The 23,949-nt window shown below is 43.2% G+C and overlaps 1 protein-coding gene across 3 annotated transcripts in view; it reads right to left on the minus strand.

The window, feature by feature from the left end:
• Positions 1 to 23,949, minus strand: part of THSD4 (thrombospondin type 1 domain containing 4) — a 676,260-nt gene that overhangs the window by 509,301 nt on the left and 143,010 nt on the right. For 2 of the 3 annotated variants that reach the window (XM_086322751.1, XM_086322752.1), the window contains exon 6: positions 15,919 to 16,021. The exons of the other annotated variant lie outside the window; for it this stretch is intronic. In XM_086322751.1, the coding sequence (XP_086178877.1) occupies positions 15,919 to 16,021 (103 nt within the window). The remainder of the gene's footprint in view (positions 1 to 15,918; positions 16,022 to 23,949) is intronic. 3 annotated transcript variants of the gene reach the window in all.

The raw sequence follows: 23,949 nt of genomic DNA on the forward strand, positions 1-23,949 counted from the left end.
TTTTTTTCATTAATTACTAAATAGCAATCTTGTAAAGTCTGTTGATAAGCCCCAAAGCTGATAATCAGTTATCAATCATTTGCATTTACAAAACTGTTATCTAGCAATCTAACTGTAGTTATCTACAGTTCCAAACTGTAATTTATATGGGGCCTTTCCTTGTTTTCACTCTCCTCTCTCTCTTTCATCAAGAAGTTCTTCAGTTCCTCTTCACTTTCTGCCTTAAGGGTGGTGTCATCTGCATATCTGAGGTTATTGATATTTCTCCCAGCATCTTGATTCCAGTTTGTGCTTCATCCAGCCTAGCCTTTTGCATGATGTACACTGCATGTAAGTTAAATAAGCAGAGTGACAATATACAGCCTTGACGAACTTCTTTCTTGATTTGGAACCAGTCTGTTGTTCCATGTCCAGTTCTAACTGTTGCTTCTTGACCTGTGTACATATTTCTCAGAAGGCAGGTCAGGTAGTCTGGTATTCCCATCTCTTTAAGAATTTTCCACAGCTGTGATACACATAGTCAAAGGCTTTGGAATAATCAATAAAGCAGGAGCTAGATGTTTTTCTGGAATCCTCTTGCTTTTTCTATGACCCAACAGATGTTGGCAATTTGATCTCTGGTTCCTCTACCTTTTCTAAATATAGCTTGAACATCTGGAAGTTCACAGTTCATGTACTGTTGAAGCCTGGCTTGGAGAATTTTGAGCATTACTTTGCTAGGGTGGGATTCCCTGGTGGCTCAGTTGGTAAAGCCTTTACCCGCAATGAGGGAGACCCAGGTTCGATCTTTGTATCAGGAAGATCCCTTGGAGAAGAAAATGGCAACCCACTCTAGTACTCTTGCCTAGAAAATTCCATGGATGGAGGAGCCTGGTGGGCTGCAGTCCATGGGGTCACAAGGAGTCCAACACAATTGAGTGACTTCACTTTCTTTTTTATTTTTAATTTTATTTATTTTTAATTTTATTTTATTTTTAAACTTTACAATATTGTATTAGTTTTGCCAAATATCGAAATGAATCCGCCACAGGTATACCTGTGTTCCCCATCCTGAACCCTCCTCCCTCCTCTCTCCCCATACCCTCCCTCTGGGTCGTCCCAGTGCACCAGCCCCAAGCATCCAGTATCGTGCATCGTACCTGGACTGGCGACTCGTTTCATACATGATATTATACATGTTTCAATGCCATTCTCCCAAATCTCCCCACCCTCTCCCTCTCCCACAGAGTCCATAAGACTGATCTATACATCAGTGTCTCTTTTGCTGTCTCGTACACAGGGTTATTGTTACCATCTTTCTAAATTCCATATATATGCGTTAGTATACTGTATTGGTGTTTTTCTTTCTGGCTTACTTCACTCCTTATAATAGGTTCCAGTTTCATCCATCTCATTAGAACTGATTCAAATGACTTCACTTTCTTTCTGCTTTCTTTGCTAGGGTGTGAGATGAGTGCAATTGTGGGGCAGTTTGAACATGCTTTGGCGTTGCCCTTCTTTGGGATTGGAACGAAAACTGACCTTTTCCAATCCTGTGGCTACTGCTGAGTTTTCCAAATCTGCTGGCATATTGAATGCAGCACTTTCACAGCATCATCTTTTAGGATTTGAAATAGCTTAACTGGCATTTCATCACCTCCACTACCTTCCATCATCTCCATGGCAAATGGAAGGAGAAACAATGGAAACAGTGACAGACTTTATTTTCTTAGGCTCCAAAATCACTGCTGATGGTGACTGCAGTCATGAAATTAAAAGACACTTGCTCCTTGGAAGAAAAGCTATGACCAACCTAGACAGCATATTAATAAGCAGAGACATTACTTTGCCAACAAAGGTCCATCTAGTCAAAGCTATGGTTTTTCCAGTAGTTATGAATGGATGTGAGTTGGACTATAAAGAAAGCTGAGTGCTGAAGAATTGATTCTTTTGAACTGTGGTATTGGAGAAGACTCTTGAGAGTCCCTTGGACTGCAAGGAGATCCAACCAGGAAATCTTAAGGGAAATCAGTCCTGAATATTCATTGGAAGGACTGATGATGAAGCTGGAGCTCCAATACTTTGGCCACCTGATGCGAAGAGCTGAGTCATTAGAAAAGATCCTGAAGGTGGGAAAGAGTGAGGGCAGGAGGAGAAGGGGACGACAGATGAGATGGTTGGATGACATCATCGACTCAACGCACATGAGTATGAGTAAGCCCTGGGAGTTGGTGATGGGCAGGGAAGCCTGGTGTGCTGCAGTCCATGGGGTCACAAAGAGTCGGACACAACTGAGAGACTGAACTGAACTTGAACTTTCCTTGTTTTACTTCTAAAGTATTTAAACATATCCACACATGTTTGTCAACAAATTAAACAGTGGTTTCCTCCCGGGGGTGGGGTGGTGGTGGTGGTGGCAGCGGTGTGGCAGTGGTGGTGTGTGTATGTGCGTATCTTGCAAGCCAAAAGGAATGAAAAAATCCAGATAAAAAACTAAGCACTAACCATGAAAGGGTGAGCTGAACAGAAGGACTTTTATAAGAGTAGTGATAGTACTTCTGCTTAGCCCCAGGCGGAGCTGCGGCTGCCCCATGTTAGACCCAGCTCAGAAAGAGCAATAAACGTGTCTCCTTCAGTGGGCCGTTCAGTGATCACTGGCTTCCAGCAAGGGTGAGAGTGGAGCAGTGACAGTTGCAGAACAGGAAAGAGATGAGAAAAGCAACAATCCAGAAATGTCTCCCATTTGAACAGAAATGGTTGTGAACCAAAGCCTTCTAGTTCAGGCTGTATATCACAATTAGTAACCTTAAGGAAAATATATATATATCCCAATAAATACTAGGTTCCTAAGTATTTGGGTTCAAAGGACCTCAAATAGCTGTTCGTGTCTCCTGGGTTTTTCAGGAAAGAGGTGTGATAATGACACATGTGTACTCAAGATACGATGACAAGTTATCTGCATAGTTCGGGCTGAAAATAGCTGGGTTTGGAACCAGGATAATTCAGATATAAATCACTGCCACTACTTCATTTTACTTTGCTTTAGTCAACCCACCCTCAGATGCAGACAGGAAACACAACTTCAAATGCAGAATGAAACCTATTTAATACATCGATAGCAGACAATCCAGTTTTTAGAAACTATCCTTGATTTACTTTCTCTACCTCTAGATACACTGGGCCCCTGAAAGAAGCCTGAATTTGAAGGATTACTCTGGGAAATCCAGGCCTGTCACTGACTATTTCAGCCATCCTAAATGTCTTCTTTTGGAAAATTACAATCAGTTGCATATTATTCGGTGTTTTACTTACATTTTAAATGTGAACATGTTTTAGACAAAACTAGTCAATGATGCATTCATTACATTTATTTGCATCATTTCCTTCATTACTGGGTTAATTGGCAGGTATGTCATCACAGTGTGAAAGACAGAAAGAAAGTTACAGATGTTGAGGTTAACAAGCTTACGGTTACCAAATGAGGAACGTGGGAGGGGAGGGATAAAGCAGGAGCTTGGGGTGCACATACGTACACGCCTATATATAAGACAGATAACCAACAAGAACCTACTGTATAGCCCAGGGAACTCTACTCAGTATTCTGTGATAACCTAGGAGAGAAAAGAATCTAAAAAAGAATGAGTGAATATATGTATATGTGTAACTGAATCACTTTGCTGTACACAGGAAACTGGAGAAGGCAATGGCACCCCACTCCAGTACTCTTGCCAAAATCCCATGGACGGGAGCCTGGTAGGCTGCAGTCCATGGGGTCACGAAGAGTCGGACTTGACTTCACTTTCACTTTTCACTTTCATGCACTGGAGAAGGAAATGGCAACCCACTCCAGTGTTCTTGCCTGGAGAATCCCAGGGACGGGGGAGCCTGGTGGGCTGCCGTCTATGGGGTCACACAGAGTCGGACACGACTGAAGCGACTTAGCAGCAGCAGCAACACAGGAAACTAACACAATACAGTAAATCAACTATAAGAAAAGGAGGAGGATACATGCTACCATTTCCCTTCCCATAGTTACGCAAGACATCACTAATCCATGCCAGTGACACTCCGTGCTCCTGAGCCTTGCACACCAGAGACACGCTCAACCAGAGCTGCTTGTTAGGACTCATATATTGATTCTAAAGGGAGCAGATCGGATGGTAAACAAGTGGCGTGCTCCAGTACACATGGAGTCAACTGAAGGAAGTAAATATTTAGCAGATTGGTGAAACAAAATGTAGAATGACAAGACGGCTGCTTTTAAATATCTGAAGAGGGAACTGGAGGTTTCATTCCATGTGGTTCCAAAGGTAGCCAGGCAACAACCATCCCAGGATGAATTATAGTCGCATAATAAGAATGGCCTTATTACAAAGTGTAGGCATTGTGAAGAGGAAGGTGAAGCCAGCCGCCTGGGTAAACACAGGAATGCTGGAGCTTGCTCTCTCCCTTCCTCCTACCCAACCCCAGGTACACAACAGATTTTTCCTTTAATCCTTTGTTAACAAGTTCCACTGACTCATGGAATGTTCTCACTGCAATTTCTAAGAAACACATACCGCGTACGGCTGCTTTTTAACAGCTTCAGGGGAGGGACTATGCAAATGAAGGAGAATTTCTTTCATCAATATGCAAAAGGATGGGTTGGATTTACAACTCAGACAGAATCTGCGTTTTCATGGATTATTTTCCAGCTCTAAGGCCTCTAATTCTAAAAACCTCTTGATGTTGGCCCCATACTAATGTCTCAACATCCATGTAAAGGTGCAACCAAAGGTCCTGAGTACTCCTTTGGGACCCAGCTCTATCAATTTATGATCAGAGGCATCTGCTCAGAGGGTGAGAGAGCTGTGCTACAAGGATTAAGACAGAGTCCCAGGATGTCCTGGAAAAGTCTCAGTTGATGTAAAAACACATTTGTTTGTTTTGAAAGGTACCAAATGGGTCACGGCTTGGTTACATGAAGGGAAAAATTCTTTCATAGCCCCTGAGGCAAATGGCTGCTCTGAAATCAGCAGGCTGTGGTTATGTAACATCTCTTTTAATCTGATCCTTCTATTTTATCCTGCGACCCAGGGTAGATCATCCAACCTGGAGGCTCAGTTCTTGAGTCTGTAGAATAATGACATCTGACCTTGCTCATCCTGACCAGACATACCACGAGGATGGAGGCAGTCTTTGAAGAAAGCTGAGCTTCCCAGGAGAGAGAAATGACAGGCCTGGGTCTCATTATTGAATATTTTGCAATGGGTTTAAGTTTTATCCTTGCCTTTAAATCCTCAAAATTATTTACATTTAGACTAATCTGCTTTTTTAGATATTGAAATATACCCTGAGGCTTTTCTTTACTAATTACCTATAATGACACTGCTGTAAGTGCCAGGAAAGAAACTGCTTTTACATGAATCCTTTACACCTTCCAGAATACTTAAGAGCAGAGGCAATGTTCTCCCTCAAATAATCTTTTCTTTTCCAAAGCCTCAGTTTCCCAGGAAAACACTCACAGAGACATGATTCCATATGCCCCACCCTACATCCTTCTTTCTTTTTAGATACAGAGAAGAACACGTGACCTAGGTGTCAGTCACTCGGTTCAGTCACGTCTGACTCTTTGCAACCCCATGGACTGCAGCACACCAGGCTTCCCTGTCCAGTACCAACTCCCAGAGCTTACTCAAACTCACGTCCATCGAGTCAGTGATGCCATCCAACCATCTCAACCTCTGTTGTCCCCTTCTCCTCCTGCCTTCAATCTTTCCTAGCATCAGGGTCTTTTCCACTGAGTCAGTTCTTCGCATCAGGTTGCCCAAGTATTGGAGCTTCAGCTTCAGCATCAGTCCTTCCAATGAATATTCAGGACTGATTTCCTTTAGGATTGACTGGTTGGATCTCCTTGCAGTCCAAGGGACTCTCAAGAGTCTTCAACACCACAGTTCAAAACCATCAATTCTTCTGTGCTCAGCTTTCTTTTGGAGAAGGCAATGGCACCCCACTCCAGCATTCTTGCCTGGAAAATCCCATGGATGGAGGAGCCTGGTAGGCTGCAGTCCACGCAGTCCTGAAGAGTTGGACACGACTGAGCGACTTCACTTTCACTTTTCACTTTCATGCATTGGAGAAGGAAATGTTCTTGCCTGGAGAATCCCAGGGACGGTGGAGCCTGGTGGGCTGCCGTCTATGGGGTTGCAGAGATGGACACGACTGAAGTGACTTAGCAGCAGCAGCAGCAGCTTTCTTTATTGTCCAACTCTCACATCCATGAATGACCACTGGAAAAACCATGGCTTTGACTATGTGGACCTTTCTTGGCAAGGTGATATCTCTGCCTTTTTAATACACTGTCTAGGTTGGTCATAGCTTTTCTTCCAAGGAGCAAGCGTCTTTTAATTTCATGGCTGCAGTCACCATCTGCAGTGATTTTGGAGCCTAAGAAAATAAAGTCTGTCACTGTTTCCATTATTTCCCCATCTATTTGCCATGAAGTAGCATGGGACTGGATGTCATGATGTTTGTTTTCTGGATGTTGACTTTTAAACCAACTTTTTCACTCTCCTCTTTCACTTTCATCAAGAAGCTCTTTAGTTCTTCACTTTCTGCCCTAAGGTGGTGTCATCTGCATATATGAGGTCACTGATATTTCTCCTGGCAATCTTGATTCGAATTTGTGCTTCATCCAGCCTGGCATTCCGCATGATGTATTCTGCATATAAGTTAAATAAGCAGGGTGACAATATACAGCCTTGACGTACTTCTTTCTTGATTTGGAACCAGTCTGTTGTTCCATGTCCAGTTCTAACTGTTGCTTCCTGACCTGCATACAAATTTCTCAAGAGGCAGGTCAGGTGGTCTGGTATTCCCATCTCTTTCAGAATTTTCCACAGTTTATTGTGATCCACACAGTCAAAGGCTTTGGCGTAGTCAATAAAGCGGAAGTAGATGTTTTTCTGGAACTCTCTTGCTTTTTCAATGATCCAGTGGATGTTGGCAATTTGATCTCTGGTTCCTCTGCCTTTTCTAAATCCAGCTTGAACATCTGGAATTTCATAGTTCATGTACTGTTGAAGCCTGGTTTGGAGGATTTTGAGCATTCCTTTGCTAGCGTGTGAGATGAGTGTGACTGTGCAGTAGCTTGAGCATTCTTTGGCATTGCCTTTCTTTGGGATTGGAATGAAAACTGATCTTTTCTGGTTCTGGGGCCACTGCTGAGTTTTCCAAATTTTCTAGCATATTGAGTGCAGCACTTTCACAGAATCGTCTTTTAGATTTGAAATAGCTCAACTGAAATTCTGTCACCTCCACTAGCTTTGTTCGTAGCAATGCTTCCTAAGGCACACTTGGTCTAAGGTTCACAGATCTAGGTGTACTTTACACATATAGTCCCACCAAAGAGTCTGTCCAGGATTACAGAAACCAGCAAGAAAAGAACAACCATTACTAGCCCCATTCACTTCCTTCTGAGGTCATCCTCAACACTGCATGCCACAGGATGAAGGTACCACAGAACCCCAGCCTCTCTCCCATGTCCCTTTGCAAATGCACACTGGTCAATCCAAATTACGTCTGACAATGTGTGGAAGCAGAAAGAACCCACACAGTCACATACCATACCTATATAAGGAGGCCTATCTGAAGAAATCTTCAGAAATGCAAACACGAGAAGGAAAGAGTGGCAATCACACGTTATAGTCTAATTTCAATAGTCCCTCAAAGGTGTCAAAAAGTCTCATGAAATACGGTTGACAAACCAGGTGGGGATCCTGACTTGTCATGAGTTTCTGTCATGGATATTGGTTGTCTTGGGCCACCCCAGACCATTCTTCCTTCTTTTGGTTCAGCACCTGGATTTCCTTTCTGGGAATCTATTCTCCTCCTCCGCATGTAGTCTTGGTGGGACTGTCAGTCAGGACTCCCCCGACCCTTCTATCCCCAGCCAAGCAGTGGGCATGTGGCCTGTGCCAAGCCATAGGGCTCTTATTTCCAGGGCTCTGAGTCTTGGATGAAGAAACCTGTCAAAATGTATCCACTGTAGCAACACGAGCAGCAGGCAAGTAAGACCATCAGTTCTGTCCACTGGATCCCCAGAGCCCCCTTTGTATCTGTCCTTCACCCAGCCTGCTCCCACACACTTCCTGTTGATTCTTAGAGCTACTGGATAGCCTTCCAACAAAATCCTTTTGTGTTTGACCTAGCCAAAATTGGTGTCTGCTGCTTGTGGAAAAAAGAAGAAGAATACTAATTTACACAGATGTGCAGCTTGCTTCTTCAGATTCTGGACCTAGTTGAGGATTTCTAGGCTCAACTAAGCCCTATGATCCTAAATGATTCCAAAAATGATACTCTGCATATGAGTACATTCTCCCTAAAATCCTCTTGTGCTTCTATGGTCAATAATAATGAGTATTTAAAATAAAATAGAGTAAGAGAGAGAGAGGCAAACTAGCAAGGCTTCAGTTCAGTTCAGTGCAGTCACTTAGTCGTGTCCGACTCTTTGTAACTCCATGAATCGCAGCACGCCAGGCCTCCCTGTCCATCACCAACTCCTGGAGTTCACTCAAACTCACGTCCATCGAGTCGGTGATGCCATCCAGCCATCTCATCCTCTGTCGTCCCCTTTTCCTCCTGCCTCCAATCCCTCCCAGCATCAGAGTCTTTTCCAATGAGTCAGCTCTTCGCATGAGGTGGCTAAGTATTGGAGTTTCAGCTTCAGCATCAGTCCTTCCAAAGAACACCCAGGACTGATCTCCTTTAGAATGGACTGGTTGGATCTGCTTAGAATAGTTCTATAATGGTGAAATTTATATTAGCTCTAAATTTTACTTTTAGGAATGAAGACAGAATGGGAAAGAGAATCTACTGTTTATATATAATAGAATGCATAGATCACAAAGGTGCAGTCGATGGGTTTCGACAGCTACACACACCAGTGTAACAGCCATGCCAATTATGATCTGGAACATGACCATCATTCCACAAAGCTCTATCATGGGCCTTTCCAGCTACTCCTTCCCCACACCCATAGGCAAACACTGTGCTGACTTCCGTCAGCATAGCCCAATTTTCCCTGTTCTAGAACAAAATACAAATGGAATCAGGCAGTGCATAGGCTCGTATCTGGCTCACTCTGGTCAACACAGTGTTTCTGATATTCACCTGGATCATTATATGTGTCAGTAGAGTGTTCTTTGTTATTGCTGAGTAATACTCCACTGTAGAAATGTATCACAGTGTGTTTATTCAGTCTCCTGTTGATGAAATAGTTGGCTTATTTCCAGTTTGAAGCTATCATGAAAAAAGTTGCTGTGAACATTCTTAAATAAATATTTTTTATGGAACTATGATTGCTTTCATTGCTCTTGAATCAATGAATTTTCATTTAATGGTGAAAAGTTTTGTATTAACAGCATGCAGAGAAACAATAATATAATTTTTTCTGGAGGGAAAATGGTGCCTATTTTCCACCTTTTTCCCTAGGATAGACTAGGTTCATAGGTACCATTCTATTAACCCCTTATTCTTCCTTTTTAAGTTTTAGTCTCTCAATCTCCAGAATTCTCATTTCTCTACCATTCTAAACAAACCTTTCTCTTTACCTTAAATTAAGCTAGCAAACACTCTCAATATGCCTTCTTCATGGCAATTTTTAAAAGGAAGAGCTAGCCCTATTCACTGGCTACCCTCTTTTTTAAATTTTATTTTTAATTGGAGGATAATTACTTTACAATATTGTGAAAGTTTCTAGCACACATCAACATGAATCAGCCATAGGCATACCCATGTCCCCTGCTTCTTAAAGACCCCTCCCCTCCCTGCTCATTCCAGCCACTAGATTCTCTCCAGTGCTTTCCCCACAGTCTCTCCCAGTCTCATTTTCTCAGGCCCCAGCCTCCCCTTGACTTCTGGCTGTGTCAAGCTGTGTTCACTGCTTCTCCCCCACCACTCCTTCTTTTATCTTTTTTAAAGAAAAGTTAAACTTTAATTACTCAGATAGTTTTTACAAGGAAAACAGGCACCGAAAGACTGGTCTAAAATGCTCACAACTCTAACATATCTTTCTCCTGGCTTTCATGTACACTGGGAGTAGAGATTCTGTAGCCAGATTCTGAGGTTTGAACCTGGCTCTATCACTTCCTATCTGGGTGACCTTGGGTAATTATTTAACGATTATATACTTTGTTTCTTGTGTAAAGTGAGGCTGATAATAGGACTCACCTACAGGCTTGTTGTAAAGATTAAAGGAGTTAGCCTGGTACACAGTAAGTGCTTGCAACTCCTATTATCTCATTTGTCCCTCATTGTGGTGTATATAATAGAACTTTATAAACCATAATAGACTTTATTACTATTAGAGATGATATAAGGCGCTATAATACTTTGGTGCCACCTCTTCTCAGGCTCCTTTCATCGTTGGGTCTCTTTTCCCTGCTTCTTTAACGTGGATATACGTCAAACCTCCTTCCTGAGTCCCTTGTCCTCGTGATTCTTTTTTTTTTTTCTTTTTGGTTTTTTGTCCTCGTGATTCTATACTCTCTTGAAGGTCTTCATCACAGTGGCTTTAATTATCACACTAAAGACAATGACTTCAAATATAGGTCTACTACCCTAAGACATCTCCCTTAAACACCCCAACTTCTTGCTGGGGAGCTCACTACCATTCATTCATACTCAACTAATGTATAAAACCAAAATCACTGTTTTGTTTTCACAAAGAGGCTGCTCTCAGGATTTTGCTTTGTCCTCAGTGGAGGTTTAGTTGCTAAGTCATATCCAACTCTTGCAACCCCATGGACTGTAGCCCTCCATGCTCCTCTGTCCATGGGATTCTCCAGGCAAGAATACTGGAGTGGGTTGCTATTTCCTTCTCCAGGGGATCTTCCCAAGCCAGGAATCAAACCTGGGTCTCCTGCACTGCAGGCAGATCCTTTACCAACTGAGCTACAAGGGAAGCCCCTTGTCCTTGATGATACACTCAAATGCTGAGCAAACATGACCTGGTCTTGCCAGGTATTCCTAGGCCTGGATACAAGAGCTTCAGAATGGCTCTGTGGAGGGTAGAAAACTGGAAAACTCCTCTCCTTTCCCTTAGGCCTTCCCTGTCCACTCTGAAAAGTCCATGATGACTATGAACTGTCTGTGCAGGAGGGATGGGCTGAGGGAGGGAGAATTCCAGGAATGAATCAAGTTGCTTCGGTAAAACATAAACATCCTAACCCCAGGTCCACCAGCACTTGGCCCTAAGCCTTCCTTCCTCACATCATACAGTTTTGATAATACCGTCCATGTTTATGACAGTCCTTGACCCCCCTGTGCCAGGGCTAGACTTGCGGGGGAGTCAGCAGCACCCCTTGGCACCAACATTCCATCCCTGACCCTCGGAGCTTTAATCAAGGAGAAGGAATAGTCTAAATGGCTCAGGGTCCTGTAACTGTTAGAGGCTCTGTGTCACCTATAACATTCCCTAGAGCCAAATCTACTCTTCTTGCAAGCAGCCTAATAAGTCACCTGAACTTACAGAAGGAAGACACAGCTCAGGGAATTCTCTCGAAGCTTCCTGCTTGGACTAGTCATTAGGGTGGTCATGGATATTCCACTTCTGCTTTGAGCACACAGCAGGATGGTACCTCCCTGTTGCCCTTGAAGTTAAACATGATGCGTCACTTGCTTTGGCTAATGAGATGTGAGCAGAAACAACACCGATCACTTCTGGGAGAAGCGGGAAGGATCCATGGGTGATTCATTTGTTCCCTCTCCTTGCCTCAGTGGAAGCAGAGGTTGAGATGCTGCTTCTATCAGCCTGGACCCCTGAATGAGCAGAATACATACTGCATCACACGGGTGGTCTGGGCAAGAGACAAACTTGTTCTGTTAAGTCTTAAGGACTCAGGGCTCTTTGTTCCTGCAGCTCAAGCTACTCAGCCCCGACAGATACACTGGCCCTGGTTGTATGACCAGTTGGCAACCTCCAGTTTCTGACTCAGTCTCACTTCTGGTTTTTAGATTTGTGCTCTGCTTAGTTCAGCTCTTGGGGACATACGGTGCATTAAAATACCAATACAAAGCTGTCCCCTGGCTTATGGATTAAGACTGATACTTGCTGCTGTAGAGCCCACAGTGACCTGGCAAAATTCTAGACTCTAGTTATGAAAACAGGTACAATTTTCTCCAATGCACCTAAACAAGACTCTACATATTAAAGTATCCTTTTCTAGCTATATTGACCATACAATTTACAGTCCAAAGTGGTTTGGAGTGAAGGGGGATGAAGGTGACACATGAACTATCACTATACTGAGTAAACAGGCACACATAGACCCTGGAATTCTACTTCTATCGTCTTTACGATATTAAGTCTATAAGAAAAATTCCTAGAGGCATTATCTTAGGACAGATCACTATGTCCAGGAAATGCAGTTAAAGGTCTAGGAAGAAGCATGTGGTGAAATTAATGTGTTTATCAGAGAGTGTGCTCTGCTTTTACTATTCTATGCGGCACTGGGTTGAATGAGTGCAGCTGTTCCCCTAAGTAGGCACATGCGAACAGCAACAGACATCCAAACAAAACCAAGAGCCGAATGCAAACTCCAGCCATAAAATACGAACACCCTGCAGAAACATTAACAGCGTCTTCCTCCCACTGGTCAACCTGGGAGTCATTTAAGAGGAAAGAGGACAAAATCAAGAAAACAATCTTAGCAGCAAGAAGAATTGTTTAAAGAAAGCCAAAGTAAATGCAGTTTCAGTGACTCTGGGAGCCTCTCCTCCTAGGCATGTGAGACATATTAATGTGAGTAAATATTTTTAAAGAATGCTGAATTTTCTAGACAAAGTAACAAACACAGTGCAGAAGATAGTTGATTTATTTAATCTGCTGCTGTTCTGCATTTTTCTTTTCTTTGTAAAACATTTGTAAAAATGCTTTGTAAAACAGCATTCTCACTGGCTCCTTCAAAATTTCAGTGGCTTATGGTGAAGAAGTAGATAATAATTACTGTAGAAGATTCTGTTTTTCTGTCTGTGCCAACTCCCTCTTTCCCACCTCCACTTCCTGGGATGTGGGTTTCCCACCAGAGGGCTAGTCACATGACCTGAGTTAACCCAAGGACCACTGCCCCCAACCTAGGCCCTGAACTCTTGTCCAGGGATGGGAATATGACCCAAAAAAGATCACAGTGTGGTTTTTCTGAGACCGAAGCCCTCATTAGGCATATTAGCTTCCTAAGCTGCCATAACAAATGACCATAAACTGGGTGGGTTAAAACAACAGAATTTATTCTCTGACAGTTCTGGAGGCTGGGAATTCAAACTCAAGGTGTTGGCAGGGCCCTGCTCGCTCTGCAATCTCTGGGGAAGAAGCTTTCTGTTACTCCTCCTGGTTTCTGGCATTTTCCAGAAATCCTTAGTGTTCCCTGACTTGTAGCTGCATCACTCTAAGCTCTGCCTTGGTGTCACATGGCCATCTTTCCTCTGTCTGTGCCTGGGTGTTCTCTATATGTGTGTCTCTGTGCCTCTTCTCTTTATATAAGGACACCAGTCGTATGGATTAAGGGCCCACCCTCATCCAGTATGACCTCTTCTTAACCTGAACCTTAATTACATGCAAATACCTTATTTCCAGATGAGCAAATTCATAGGTACCAGGGATAGAAAGATTGGGGAACATAATTCAACCCATAACACTGGATAAGAGAGAGACTTTCTCACTCTGATTGCAAGTTCAAAGCCATGTAAGCCTGTCCATCCACCTGAGAAGTAAGTAAACAGACCAAGAGATGGAGAAAGAGAGAAAAGCAGGCTCCTAACATTATTGGGGGAGAAGGCAACGGCAACCCACTCCAGTACTCTTGCCTGGAAAATCCCATGGACAGAGGAGCCTGGTAGGCTGCAGTCCATGGGGTCATGAAGAGTCGGACACAACTGAGCAACTTCACTTTCACTTTTCACTTTCATGCCTTGGAGAAGGAAATGGCAACCCACTCCAGTGTTCTTGTCTGGAGAATCCCAGGGACAGGGGAGCCTGGTGGGCTGCTGTCTCTGAGGTCGCACAGAGTCGGACATGACTGAAGCAACTTAGCAGCAGCAGCAGCAGCAGCAGCAGCAACACTATTGAATCCCTTGAAGGCAGCCACATCTAAATCCCAGCCCCATTCTTGGACTTCCCAGTAACAGGACCAACAAAGTATCTTTCTTGTTTAAACATAGGTAGGCTGGGTTTCGGTCACTTACAACCAAGAGTTTTAATCAATGTATGCACCAGTGAATAATGCAATATAATGTGAATCCAAATAGTTTGCCATATTTGGATGGGGACGAACAGGCAGACTATACATGAAAAAGACTTGCCATGAGTTGAAACTAAGTGATGGGTATATAGGAGGTTATTTTCATATAATTATATTATTCTATTTTTACATATGTTTGAAATTTTCCAAAATAAAAAGTTGAATCAGATGTTAATTACACCCCCTCCTACCTGAGGACCCACAATTAAAGTCCAGCCTGAGTCAGGGCAAACAAAAGAACAGAAAAAGTAGAATCATACATAGACAACAGCTGGCATCCACAGGCAATACTGATGATAGGCGAAAATACCAGCATGAGTTTTCTTTGTGGGAATCAAAGAGCTTTTGATACTAGACTTGAGTCTACCAGGCTTGACAGGATCAGGTGGCTGGCAGAGGACCACGTGGAACTAAGCAGAGAGGGTTGGGTGATGTGGCTCCAGCTTCAGGCTAAACAATGGGGACAGACAGCGCATGGCTGGAGGAATTCACCTTGCCTCCCAGTGAACCACGGTAAAGCAGCTATTACTACCCACAGCCAACAATAAAGCAAGGGCGCAGCTCAGACAAAAAAAGGGTTCCTTCTCTAAGTGATCACTGCCAAGTACTGTTGCCCTGACATAAGAATATATTTCACAGTTGACAAAACACTCATGATTCTGTGCCTTAATTTAAGCCAGAGTCACCATCTCTTCTGAGATCTTGCCTCCCTCCTGGATTAGAGTTTCTCTACCCCAGCTGCCCATCAGAATGACTTGTGATCTTAAAAAAAAAATCCCCATCCCCAGGCTGCACCCCAAATCAATTAAATCACAATCTCTGGGAGTGGCACCCAGGCCTCAGTATTTCTAGAAGGCTCCCCAGTGATTCTAATGGGCAGTGGTCATGAGACCACTTTAAGAATCCAACCCAAGCTGCAGACACTTCTCTGAGACAAATGTGCAGACAAGAATAATTCTGTATCCCATTTCAGAGCAGACATCCACCCCGCCTCCCTCTTCCCATGGCCTTACACCTAGGCACGACTTCTCACATGTGGACACAGATTCTATAATGGAATCAGCACAACTCACTATGGCCCCAAAACCAAAACATAAAACAGAAGCAACATGGTAAAAACTCAATAGACTTTAAAAATGGTCCTCATCAAAACGAAACAAAGGAAAGTGACTCCAAGATCTAGAACAGTACTGATGAGCTCTGCAATGGTTGTCTACCACACTTCCTCTTGGGAAACTGCATTTGAGGCTCCCCCAGCACAAAAGCCAAACAACTGTCAGCCGTACAACTCCACATGCTCTCTTAAGCCATTCTACCAGCCCTTGCAGCAGGAACCAAGGAAAAGGGAAACTCTATCCTGGCTCACTCCTCACAAGTTTAGCTTGAATCTCTTGCTTCTACTCATTTCTTGACCCTTGCTCTGTCTCACTCATCCTCTCATCCTCAGATGCTGCTTGCTTCGACCAAAGCCTCTCCCATCCGACTAATGGTCCAGCTGTCACCTGAGAGCTATTACTACCTTCGGTAAAGATCCCTACCAGCTCCTCCTCGCACTGCCACTCTAGCCAGCACCACACTGGTTCCTCCAGCAACAACAAAAAGGCAACAGGGTTGGAGAACAGACAAAACTGATTCCTGTGGACAAGGCTGGGGCTACTCTTACCTTCTGCAAATGGTTCCCATTCATAAAACCGGCCCATGAACGGCTTGTTGTTGTAGGATGCACACTGTACCTCCCAGATACTTCTACTGCTTTCTGGACACACCTAATAAAGCAGATATTAAATATGCAATTAGCATCCATATCTTTTCATGGCCCAAGCCAAATCCCATGAGGCCTCACCAATGTTAAATGCCTGTACTGTCCCACTGAAACCTGGGTTTCTAAAAATGTGCTGATCACCTACATCAAAAATTTTAAATGCAGATCCCAGAGCTTCACTCCAAGTTTACTAAATCAAATCTTTGGAAGGACACCACATTTTTAACATGCTTCCCACGTGAAGATTTTGCATACCATAATTTGAAAACTACTGACCTAAACCTGCTCTTAACAAAGAGATCTGCTCGCCTCCCTCAGAGAGGCCACCCATTTGCATCTGTTTGACTTTGCTCATGCCATTCTTGTGCATGGGGTAATATTCACAGTGAACACGGACACTGCTCTTACCATGTGCAGCGCTATTTTAAGCATACTAACTAGGGCTTCCCAGGGGGCACTAGTGGTAAAGAACCTGCCTGCCAATGCAGGAGATGTAAGACATACGGGCTCAATCCCTGGGTTGGGAAGATCCCCTGGAAGAGGGCATGGCAATCCACTTCAGTATTCTTGCCTGGAGAATCCCACGGACAGAGGAGCCTGGTGGGCTAAGTCTATGAGGTCACAAAGAGTTGGATAAGACTGGGGCGACTTAGCATGTATGCACATATTAACTAATTTATTCCTCCTGATGACAATGTTATTGATATTTTTACAGATTTGTTTCTACTAGTGAGCAAACTGAGGCATGAAGCAGTCACACAGCCAGTGAGGGCAGAGGCTGAATTGAACCCCAAGAAGTCTAGTGCCCACCAGGCTGCCTGCCAGTCTACATTCTGGCCTAAATTCTCTCTACCGTCTAATGCAGGATGGTGCATCTTATTTTGTCTAAATTCTCTTCACTATCTACTGCAGGAGATCTGAGCCCTCAGCCTACAGAAGAGACATTCAGAGAGCTCCTGGGAAGTGCAGACTCGTGGATCCCTCCCTCAAGGATTCAGTAAGTCTGGCATGAGGTCCAGCAATCTGTAGTTTGTTAATTTATCCAGGTGATTCTGATATACTAGTCTACTCAGGTTTAATATCCAGCTGCTTCTGGCTTATTTCTTTCTTATTTATAAATGGTGAATATGAGTAAAATGGGACATAAATGTGGAATAAGATCAGAATCTCCTATTCAAATTGTGGATAAGGTAGGTTCTAGCTTTTTAAACCCAGCACACTTTAAGGTGAAGGGTGTGTGCCTATGTGTCTGTATTTCAATAATCAGACAGGAAAGGAATGCAGCCACTTAAATATTTAAAGCCCTGTATGGAAGTCTCTGAAGTAAAGTGCTAATACAATAGATCAAGTCCTACAGGATTAGAAGGAAATCTACTATATGTATCAGAAACATCAGGTCTCCTGGAAGATGAGGGGAGGGAACAGAGTGGGGAATGAAACCAGGCGGAAGGAAAAACATCCCCTGCTTGATGAAGGGCAGTGGGGGATGCTGCTGGGACAAACACGCAGCGTGGTCATAACCCTACTGCAGCCTGAGCCAAACCATATAGAACGAGAAACCAGTGAAGTAGAACATAATGGAAACTGGGCTGGGGGAAGGGGGCCAGGTGGTTGGGCAGGGTGTGCTGAGCTCTGACAATGGGTGAGAAGCTGACAGGCTGGGGAAAGCTGTCTCCAGGGGCCATGGGAGCCAAGCTGCTGGCGGTCCTTAAGCCGGAACCATGTAGGCTTCCAGCAAAACCAGCTGCCTCCATGAAGGATTTGGGGTTAAGATGCTTTTTACAACCCTTTGGCCAGAACGAGAGTTCAACCAGGTTGAGATCAGCTGGGCAGCTTAGGAGCAGGCACCATCCTTTCAATGAGAAAGACTAGCTAAGGGGATTGTTAAAAACACAGATTCTCGGGCTTCCTTATCCAGTGGAGGATAAGGAAGAGGGCCAGGAATATACACTTGGAATGCCCCCCTCTGGTGATCCTGGGGCAGACAGCCTGGCACCAGATTATGCAGCCACAAATAAGAGCCACTCCCAGGCCTCAATCACACTCCAAATGATTTAACATGCAATCAGAGTGTGAGAGCGGAAGAAAAGCAAGAACAACTCCTTTAATTTAAAGAGGAGGAAACAGAGGCATGGAGAGACGGGTTACCCTGCCAAACGTCCCACAGTGACACAGAGACAGAGCCCAGAATGCTGAACACCCACCCTGGCCATCACTAGAAACTTGAGATCCACTGCTGGGTGGCAGGTTTTCGTAATGGAAAGAGACTACAACAAATGGGCCAAAAGTCCTGTTCCTCAAATAACCACTCCTACATAAAGCCAAGCTGCTCTGAATGAGGCTCCAGCCAGGAGCCACTCTAATTAACCTGGTGGCAGTTACCAGCATCAGAAGCTGTACACCATAAAAACTCAGCCAGTCTGTTTAACCTCTTTATAATTTTATTCTTTTTTTATTTTTGGCTGTGCTAGGTCTTTGCTGCTGTGTGGGCTTTTCTCTAGTTGTGGAGATCTTCCTGGATCAGGGATCAAACCCTTGTCCACTGCATTGGCAGGGAGATTCTTTACCACTGAGACACCAGGGGAGCCCAAAAGTTTAGCTATTCTTAACACCATCACCATTATCATTTGGCAGCAAAATAGTGCCAAACAGCTGGACCACGAAACAACACAGCTATAGAATCATTTTGAATTATTTGATGCTTGATAATCTAAATGTATATTTCATGACATGGAAAGCAGTCCACAATCTACTAAGTGAAAAAAGTGATTCTGTGTGTGTGTGTTGGGGGGTCTGTGTGTGTGGAGAGAGTGAGAGAGATTAAAATGGTTATCTCCAGATGGGCTATAGATGTTTTCTTTTTATAATTAACTTGGTTTATTTTGTATTATCTAGTTTTTCTGCAATATTTAACATTTATGTAATACAAATGTATCACTATTGAGCTCTTCCAAACACATAGCCATGCAAAGCTGGAACAGCTCAATACTGTTAACATTTTTGCAGAGTTTTTAATGCTAATGCCTGGTGCTTTTATTATATCCATATGCATCTGCCAAGTCTACCAGCCACTGGTGATAGGTTATTCAGGATACCCTGTCTCAGATCAAAAAGTTCTTTATATTTGAGTGTGGCCCCAGTTACCTCCTGAGGCCGGGGTGCTTGTTGACATCTGACCCACAGTGAGGGGTCAGGTGCTAAAACAGCAAATCCACCTATGGTTACCAAGAAGCAGATGAGTCCAGAGATTGACTATGGTACCCAGCAATCACCTGGCATGGGAAGGTACAGCAGGAGGTTAACAAGATGCCCTGAAAGATGACCCACAGGAGGCCAGGTGAGTTGCCAGTGAAAGTCAGGACACTACTTCCTGAGGAGGGGAGAGACCTGGTCAGAAAAATGCAAGCCTCACAGAGTCCAGATGTGGAAGTGGGTTATTGAGACAGAATTACGGTACAGGAGAGGAATATAGATGTCTGGGGTGATAAGAATGATAATGGTGTTAAGAATAGCTAAATTTGGGGGCTTCCCTGGTGGCTCAGTGGTAAAGAATCTGCCTGCCAATACAGGAGACAAGGGTTTGATCCTTGATCCAGGAAGATCCCCACGACTAGAGAAAAGCCCACACAGCAACAAAGACCTAGCACAGCCAAAAATAGAAAAAGAATAAAATTATAGAAAAGAATAGCTAACTTTTATCGACACTCACCAAATGTCAGCTATTCCACCAAATGATTTATGTATATTTACTCATTTAATCTGCACAACCACTCATATCCATTTTATAGATGAGGAAGCGAAGGCAGAGAAAAGTTAAATGAGCTGCCCAAGGTCACAGGGCATGTGGGGAAGTCAGGATTTAACTCTAGAACTCATGACAGTAAGCACTCTGTCAAGGTGCCCGTCGAGGCCGTGAGGACAGCATAGTTAATTTGTAATGGATCCTCAGACAAGAGAGCCGTAAGCTCCTCTTGCTTACTGTCAGGAGACATCCTGGGGAACAGGTTTAGATTCGGCCTCTGAGGCCCGCTGGAGCGGCCCCGGTAACTAAGACTAGGGAGCTGAAGATTGAAGATGAAAACCAAGGAGGGCTGGGGAATTTCTGTTTCATGTCTCTTCTGTAGATTACATCTGTTTGTACTTGTCATACTATTATCAGTGTACGATCTGCTCTCATTTCAACAGACTCTCTGAAGTTAAAACTTCCAGGTTACAGATCATTTTACATTTGTTACACTTTAAGTGGGTTGTTTCCTGATGCCATAGACTGAGTCACCCTCACCTTATCAGTAACTGTCTCTATATTACACTGTGAGTTGGCTTGGGGCAGATTTCCTGCTGATCCTTTCCATGGGCACAGATCCTTATAATCTTCAGGCCAAAAAACTGAAACAAGGGAAAAGCCATGGAGATAGAGATCAGGCTCACTCAGGATGGGGCCAGCTATGACTGGAGCTTTACAGCCAAAGAAGGCCCCTGGGAGATAACCTCCCTTCAAAGGACTCTCTTCCATCCCTAAGAAGGAGGGTTATTCCCACCAGTCTCTTATGGGAAGTGGAATAAAGATGTACTTTAATATAATGAGCAGAATCCTTATAAAGCACTTGAGGCCCTATCCAAAGTTCCATCTAGACAATTGCTTGGAGTTGCTATGAGTCACAAAAATTATTATGGAAACTCTGGCTATGTTTCTAGTGACCCTGGTTAATCTGAGATGACACTGCCCATACATAACTTCACTGCTCAACAGGTCCCTGTCAGTGATCACACAATTACCTTTTGGTAATTAATTATTTCAGTTCCCCAGGAGACTGAAGAATATCATCCCTGATGAAGATAACACCAAGGAACATGACCTTGGGGTCTGCCTGGGTCCAATATGCACTTTTTTTTTTTTTTTAGCTTTTGCATTGCTCTGGATTCAATCAAAAGACCAGCTACCATAGCAACACATGATGTATTTAACATCACCACAGTGAAAAAAATCTAAGGAACAAGCTCTAGAAAATGTCCTTGCACTGCCATGAGAAAGTGCCTACGTGACCTTGGGAAAAGTACTCTGCTCCTCTAAAATAGCCTAAATGACTGCATTTCAATCCCAAACCCTATGCTACTGCCCCCAACCCTGGAATTCCATGAGGAGTAAGTTAGTAATATATTCAAGTGTGTAGCTCATAGTAATGCATACATGTTAGCTGAATTGAAATCTAAGAAGACATCAAAGATGAATCCAGCAGTTCCAGAAGCTCTAAGTGCCTGACAGGTGGGTGTTCTCTTCTACGGATGGAAGACTGGCTTTGTTTCCCAGCCGTAGAACCATACAACCATGGGTCAAAATTTCTTACAAGTGATCCAGCACAGTTTTCAAATATGCTTAATAACTGCTTTCCCAAGTCACTTGGAACAAACTCAACTTTGCAATAATGCTGCCACCTCCCACCACTTCCAGGGCCCTCTAGACAGTCAGCAAACTGGTTTTTCCAAAAGAGCTTGGTAAAGGCTTTGGATTTAAAAAACAAATAACTGAGGTTTTCTCCATTCTCAGACACTTTTTTTTTCCTATCCAAATTCGTACTGTTCTCCTCGAGAAAGGAGTTTCCCTCTTATTCAGTAAGTGCATCAAAGACCCAAAGGATGTTAATGTAACTAAGCCCATCCAATCACCCAAGAGAACCCTGTTTCTTAAATACTCTGTACACATGTCTATACAAACCTAGGTTTATCACAGGAATGCTTGTTTATTTCTCCCTCTTTAGATTATTCATGTATCTCTAGATCTGTAAGAAGAATATCTCTAAAAGAGAATTAGAGGATATTCTCTCAAAGAGAATATCCTTTTCATAACTAACCAGGAAGTATGTGGGAAAAAGTAAACTTTTAAATTCAAAGCTCCTACTCCACCAAGGAGCACAAATTTTACAGTCGCTACTTTAGGAATCTTATTAATAAGCCTGGTTTCCCTCCCTTCTGCCATCTGCTGAGGCAAGATGTGAAATTCCTTCAAAGGCAAACAGTCATTGTGCCCTTGCTATGATTGCCATTATTGACGATGCAAAGAAAAATCCCTCAAAATAGGCTCCTGCAAGGATTTCATGCTGCCTGCCAAGTCACTTCAGTCGTGTCCGACTCTGTGTGACCCCATGAACTGCAGCCTACCAGGCTTCTCTGTCCATGGGATTCTCCAGGCAAGAACACTGGAGTGGGTTGCCATTTCCTTCTCCAATGCATGAAAGTGGAAAGTGAAAGTGAAGTTAATCAGTCGTGTCTGACTCTTAGCGACCCCATGGACTGCAGCCCACCAGGCTCCTCCATCCATGGGATTTTCCAGGCAACAGTACTGGAGTGGGGTGCCATTGCCTTCTCCCAAGGATTTCATAGGCCAAGGTAAAATAAATAAAGAAATAAACCAAAACATGTAATGCCATGGGAAGAATTAATCTTGAAAAATAAGGAGTTGATTGATCCTTTGAAACATTGACAAATCAACAAAACAAAAATTATTAATATACTATATATAATAAAAATATAACTGAAAATAAAATGTGGCTAACAGAGAACAGCAGAGTGGATGTAAGGGGGTCATTTCTTTATCTTTCGGAGTGAGGAGTCAACAGAGAAAATTTGAAGCTGATATATCAAGAAGCGAGGCGTTGGTATACTATTTCAAGTTATGGAGAAATTTAAATTTTAAATGATGGACTGTAATTACATCTTGAGAGAGGGACGAGGATATACCTCTCTTACTGCCACTGTGATATTCCTTCCTATTTTTGTACTTCTTTTTGTAATCATGAAAAGTGACAGTTGTGAACAAAAAACTCAGTATTAAAAAACTATGATCATGGCATCTGGTCGCATCACTTCATGGCAAATAGATGGGGAAACAATGGAAACAGTGACAGATTTTATTTTCTTGGGCTCCAAAATCACTGCAGATGGTGACTGCAGCCATGAAATTAAAAGACGCTTGCTCCTTGGAAGTAAAGCTATGACAAGACTAGACAGCATATTAAAAAGTCAGAGATACCACCTTACCAAGAAAGGTCCGCATAGTTGAAGCTATGGTTTTTCCAGTAGTCATATATGGATGTGAGAGCTAGACAATAAAGAAGACTGAGCACTGAAGAATTTTGGTGCTGGAGAAGACTCTTTAAAGTCCCTTGGACTGCAAGGAGATCAAACCAGTCAATCCTAAACGAATTCAACCCTGAGTATTCATTGGAAGGACTGATGCTGAAGCTCCAATACTTTGGCTACCTGATGCAAAGAACCGAATCATTGGAAAAGACCCTGATGCTGGGAAAGATTGAGAACAAGAAGAGAAGGGCGCATCAGAGGATAAGATGGTTAGATAGCATCACTGACTCAATGGACGTGAGCTTGAGCAAACTCTGGGAGATCACCAGGGAAGCCTGGTGTGCTGCAGTCCATGTGGTTGCAAAGAGTCAGACATGACTGAGCAACTGAATAACAACATATTTATGGGTATGATTCATACACTTATATTTCACACATATATCTGTATGAAATTTATTTGAATATTTATGTTTAATGTATCTAATATTTACATGTTTATATATACTGTATATATAAGGCCACTGTTCACAAAACATTCATTTACATATTTCATATATATCTGTTAGTCATTCAGTTGTGTCCAACTCTTTGCAACCCCATGGACTGTAACCCACCAGGTTCCTCTGTCCATGGAATATTCCAAGCAAGAATACTGGAGTGGATTGCCATTCTCTTCTCCAGGGGATTTTCCCAACCCAGGGATCAAACTCAGGTCTCCCACACTGCAGGCAGATTCTTTACCGTCTGAGCCACCAGAAAGCCCATTTCACACACACACACACACACACACACACACACACATATATACACACACATATATTTCTATGGAAAATTCCGAGTGGCCTGAGAAGATGA

Source organism: Bos grunniens, chromosome 10 (genome assembly GCF_055505025.1).
Source record: "Bos grunniens cultivar Pamir isolate PY7600 chromosome 10, Bosgru_T2T1.0, whole genome shotgun sequence".
Taxonomy (NCBI): Eukaryota; Metazoa; Chordata; class Mammalia; order Artiodactyla; family Bovidae; genus Bos; species Bos grunniens.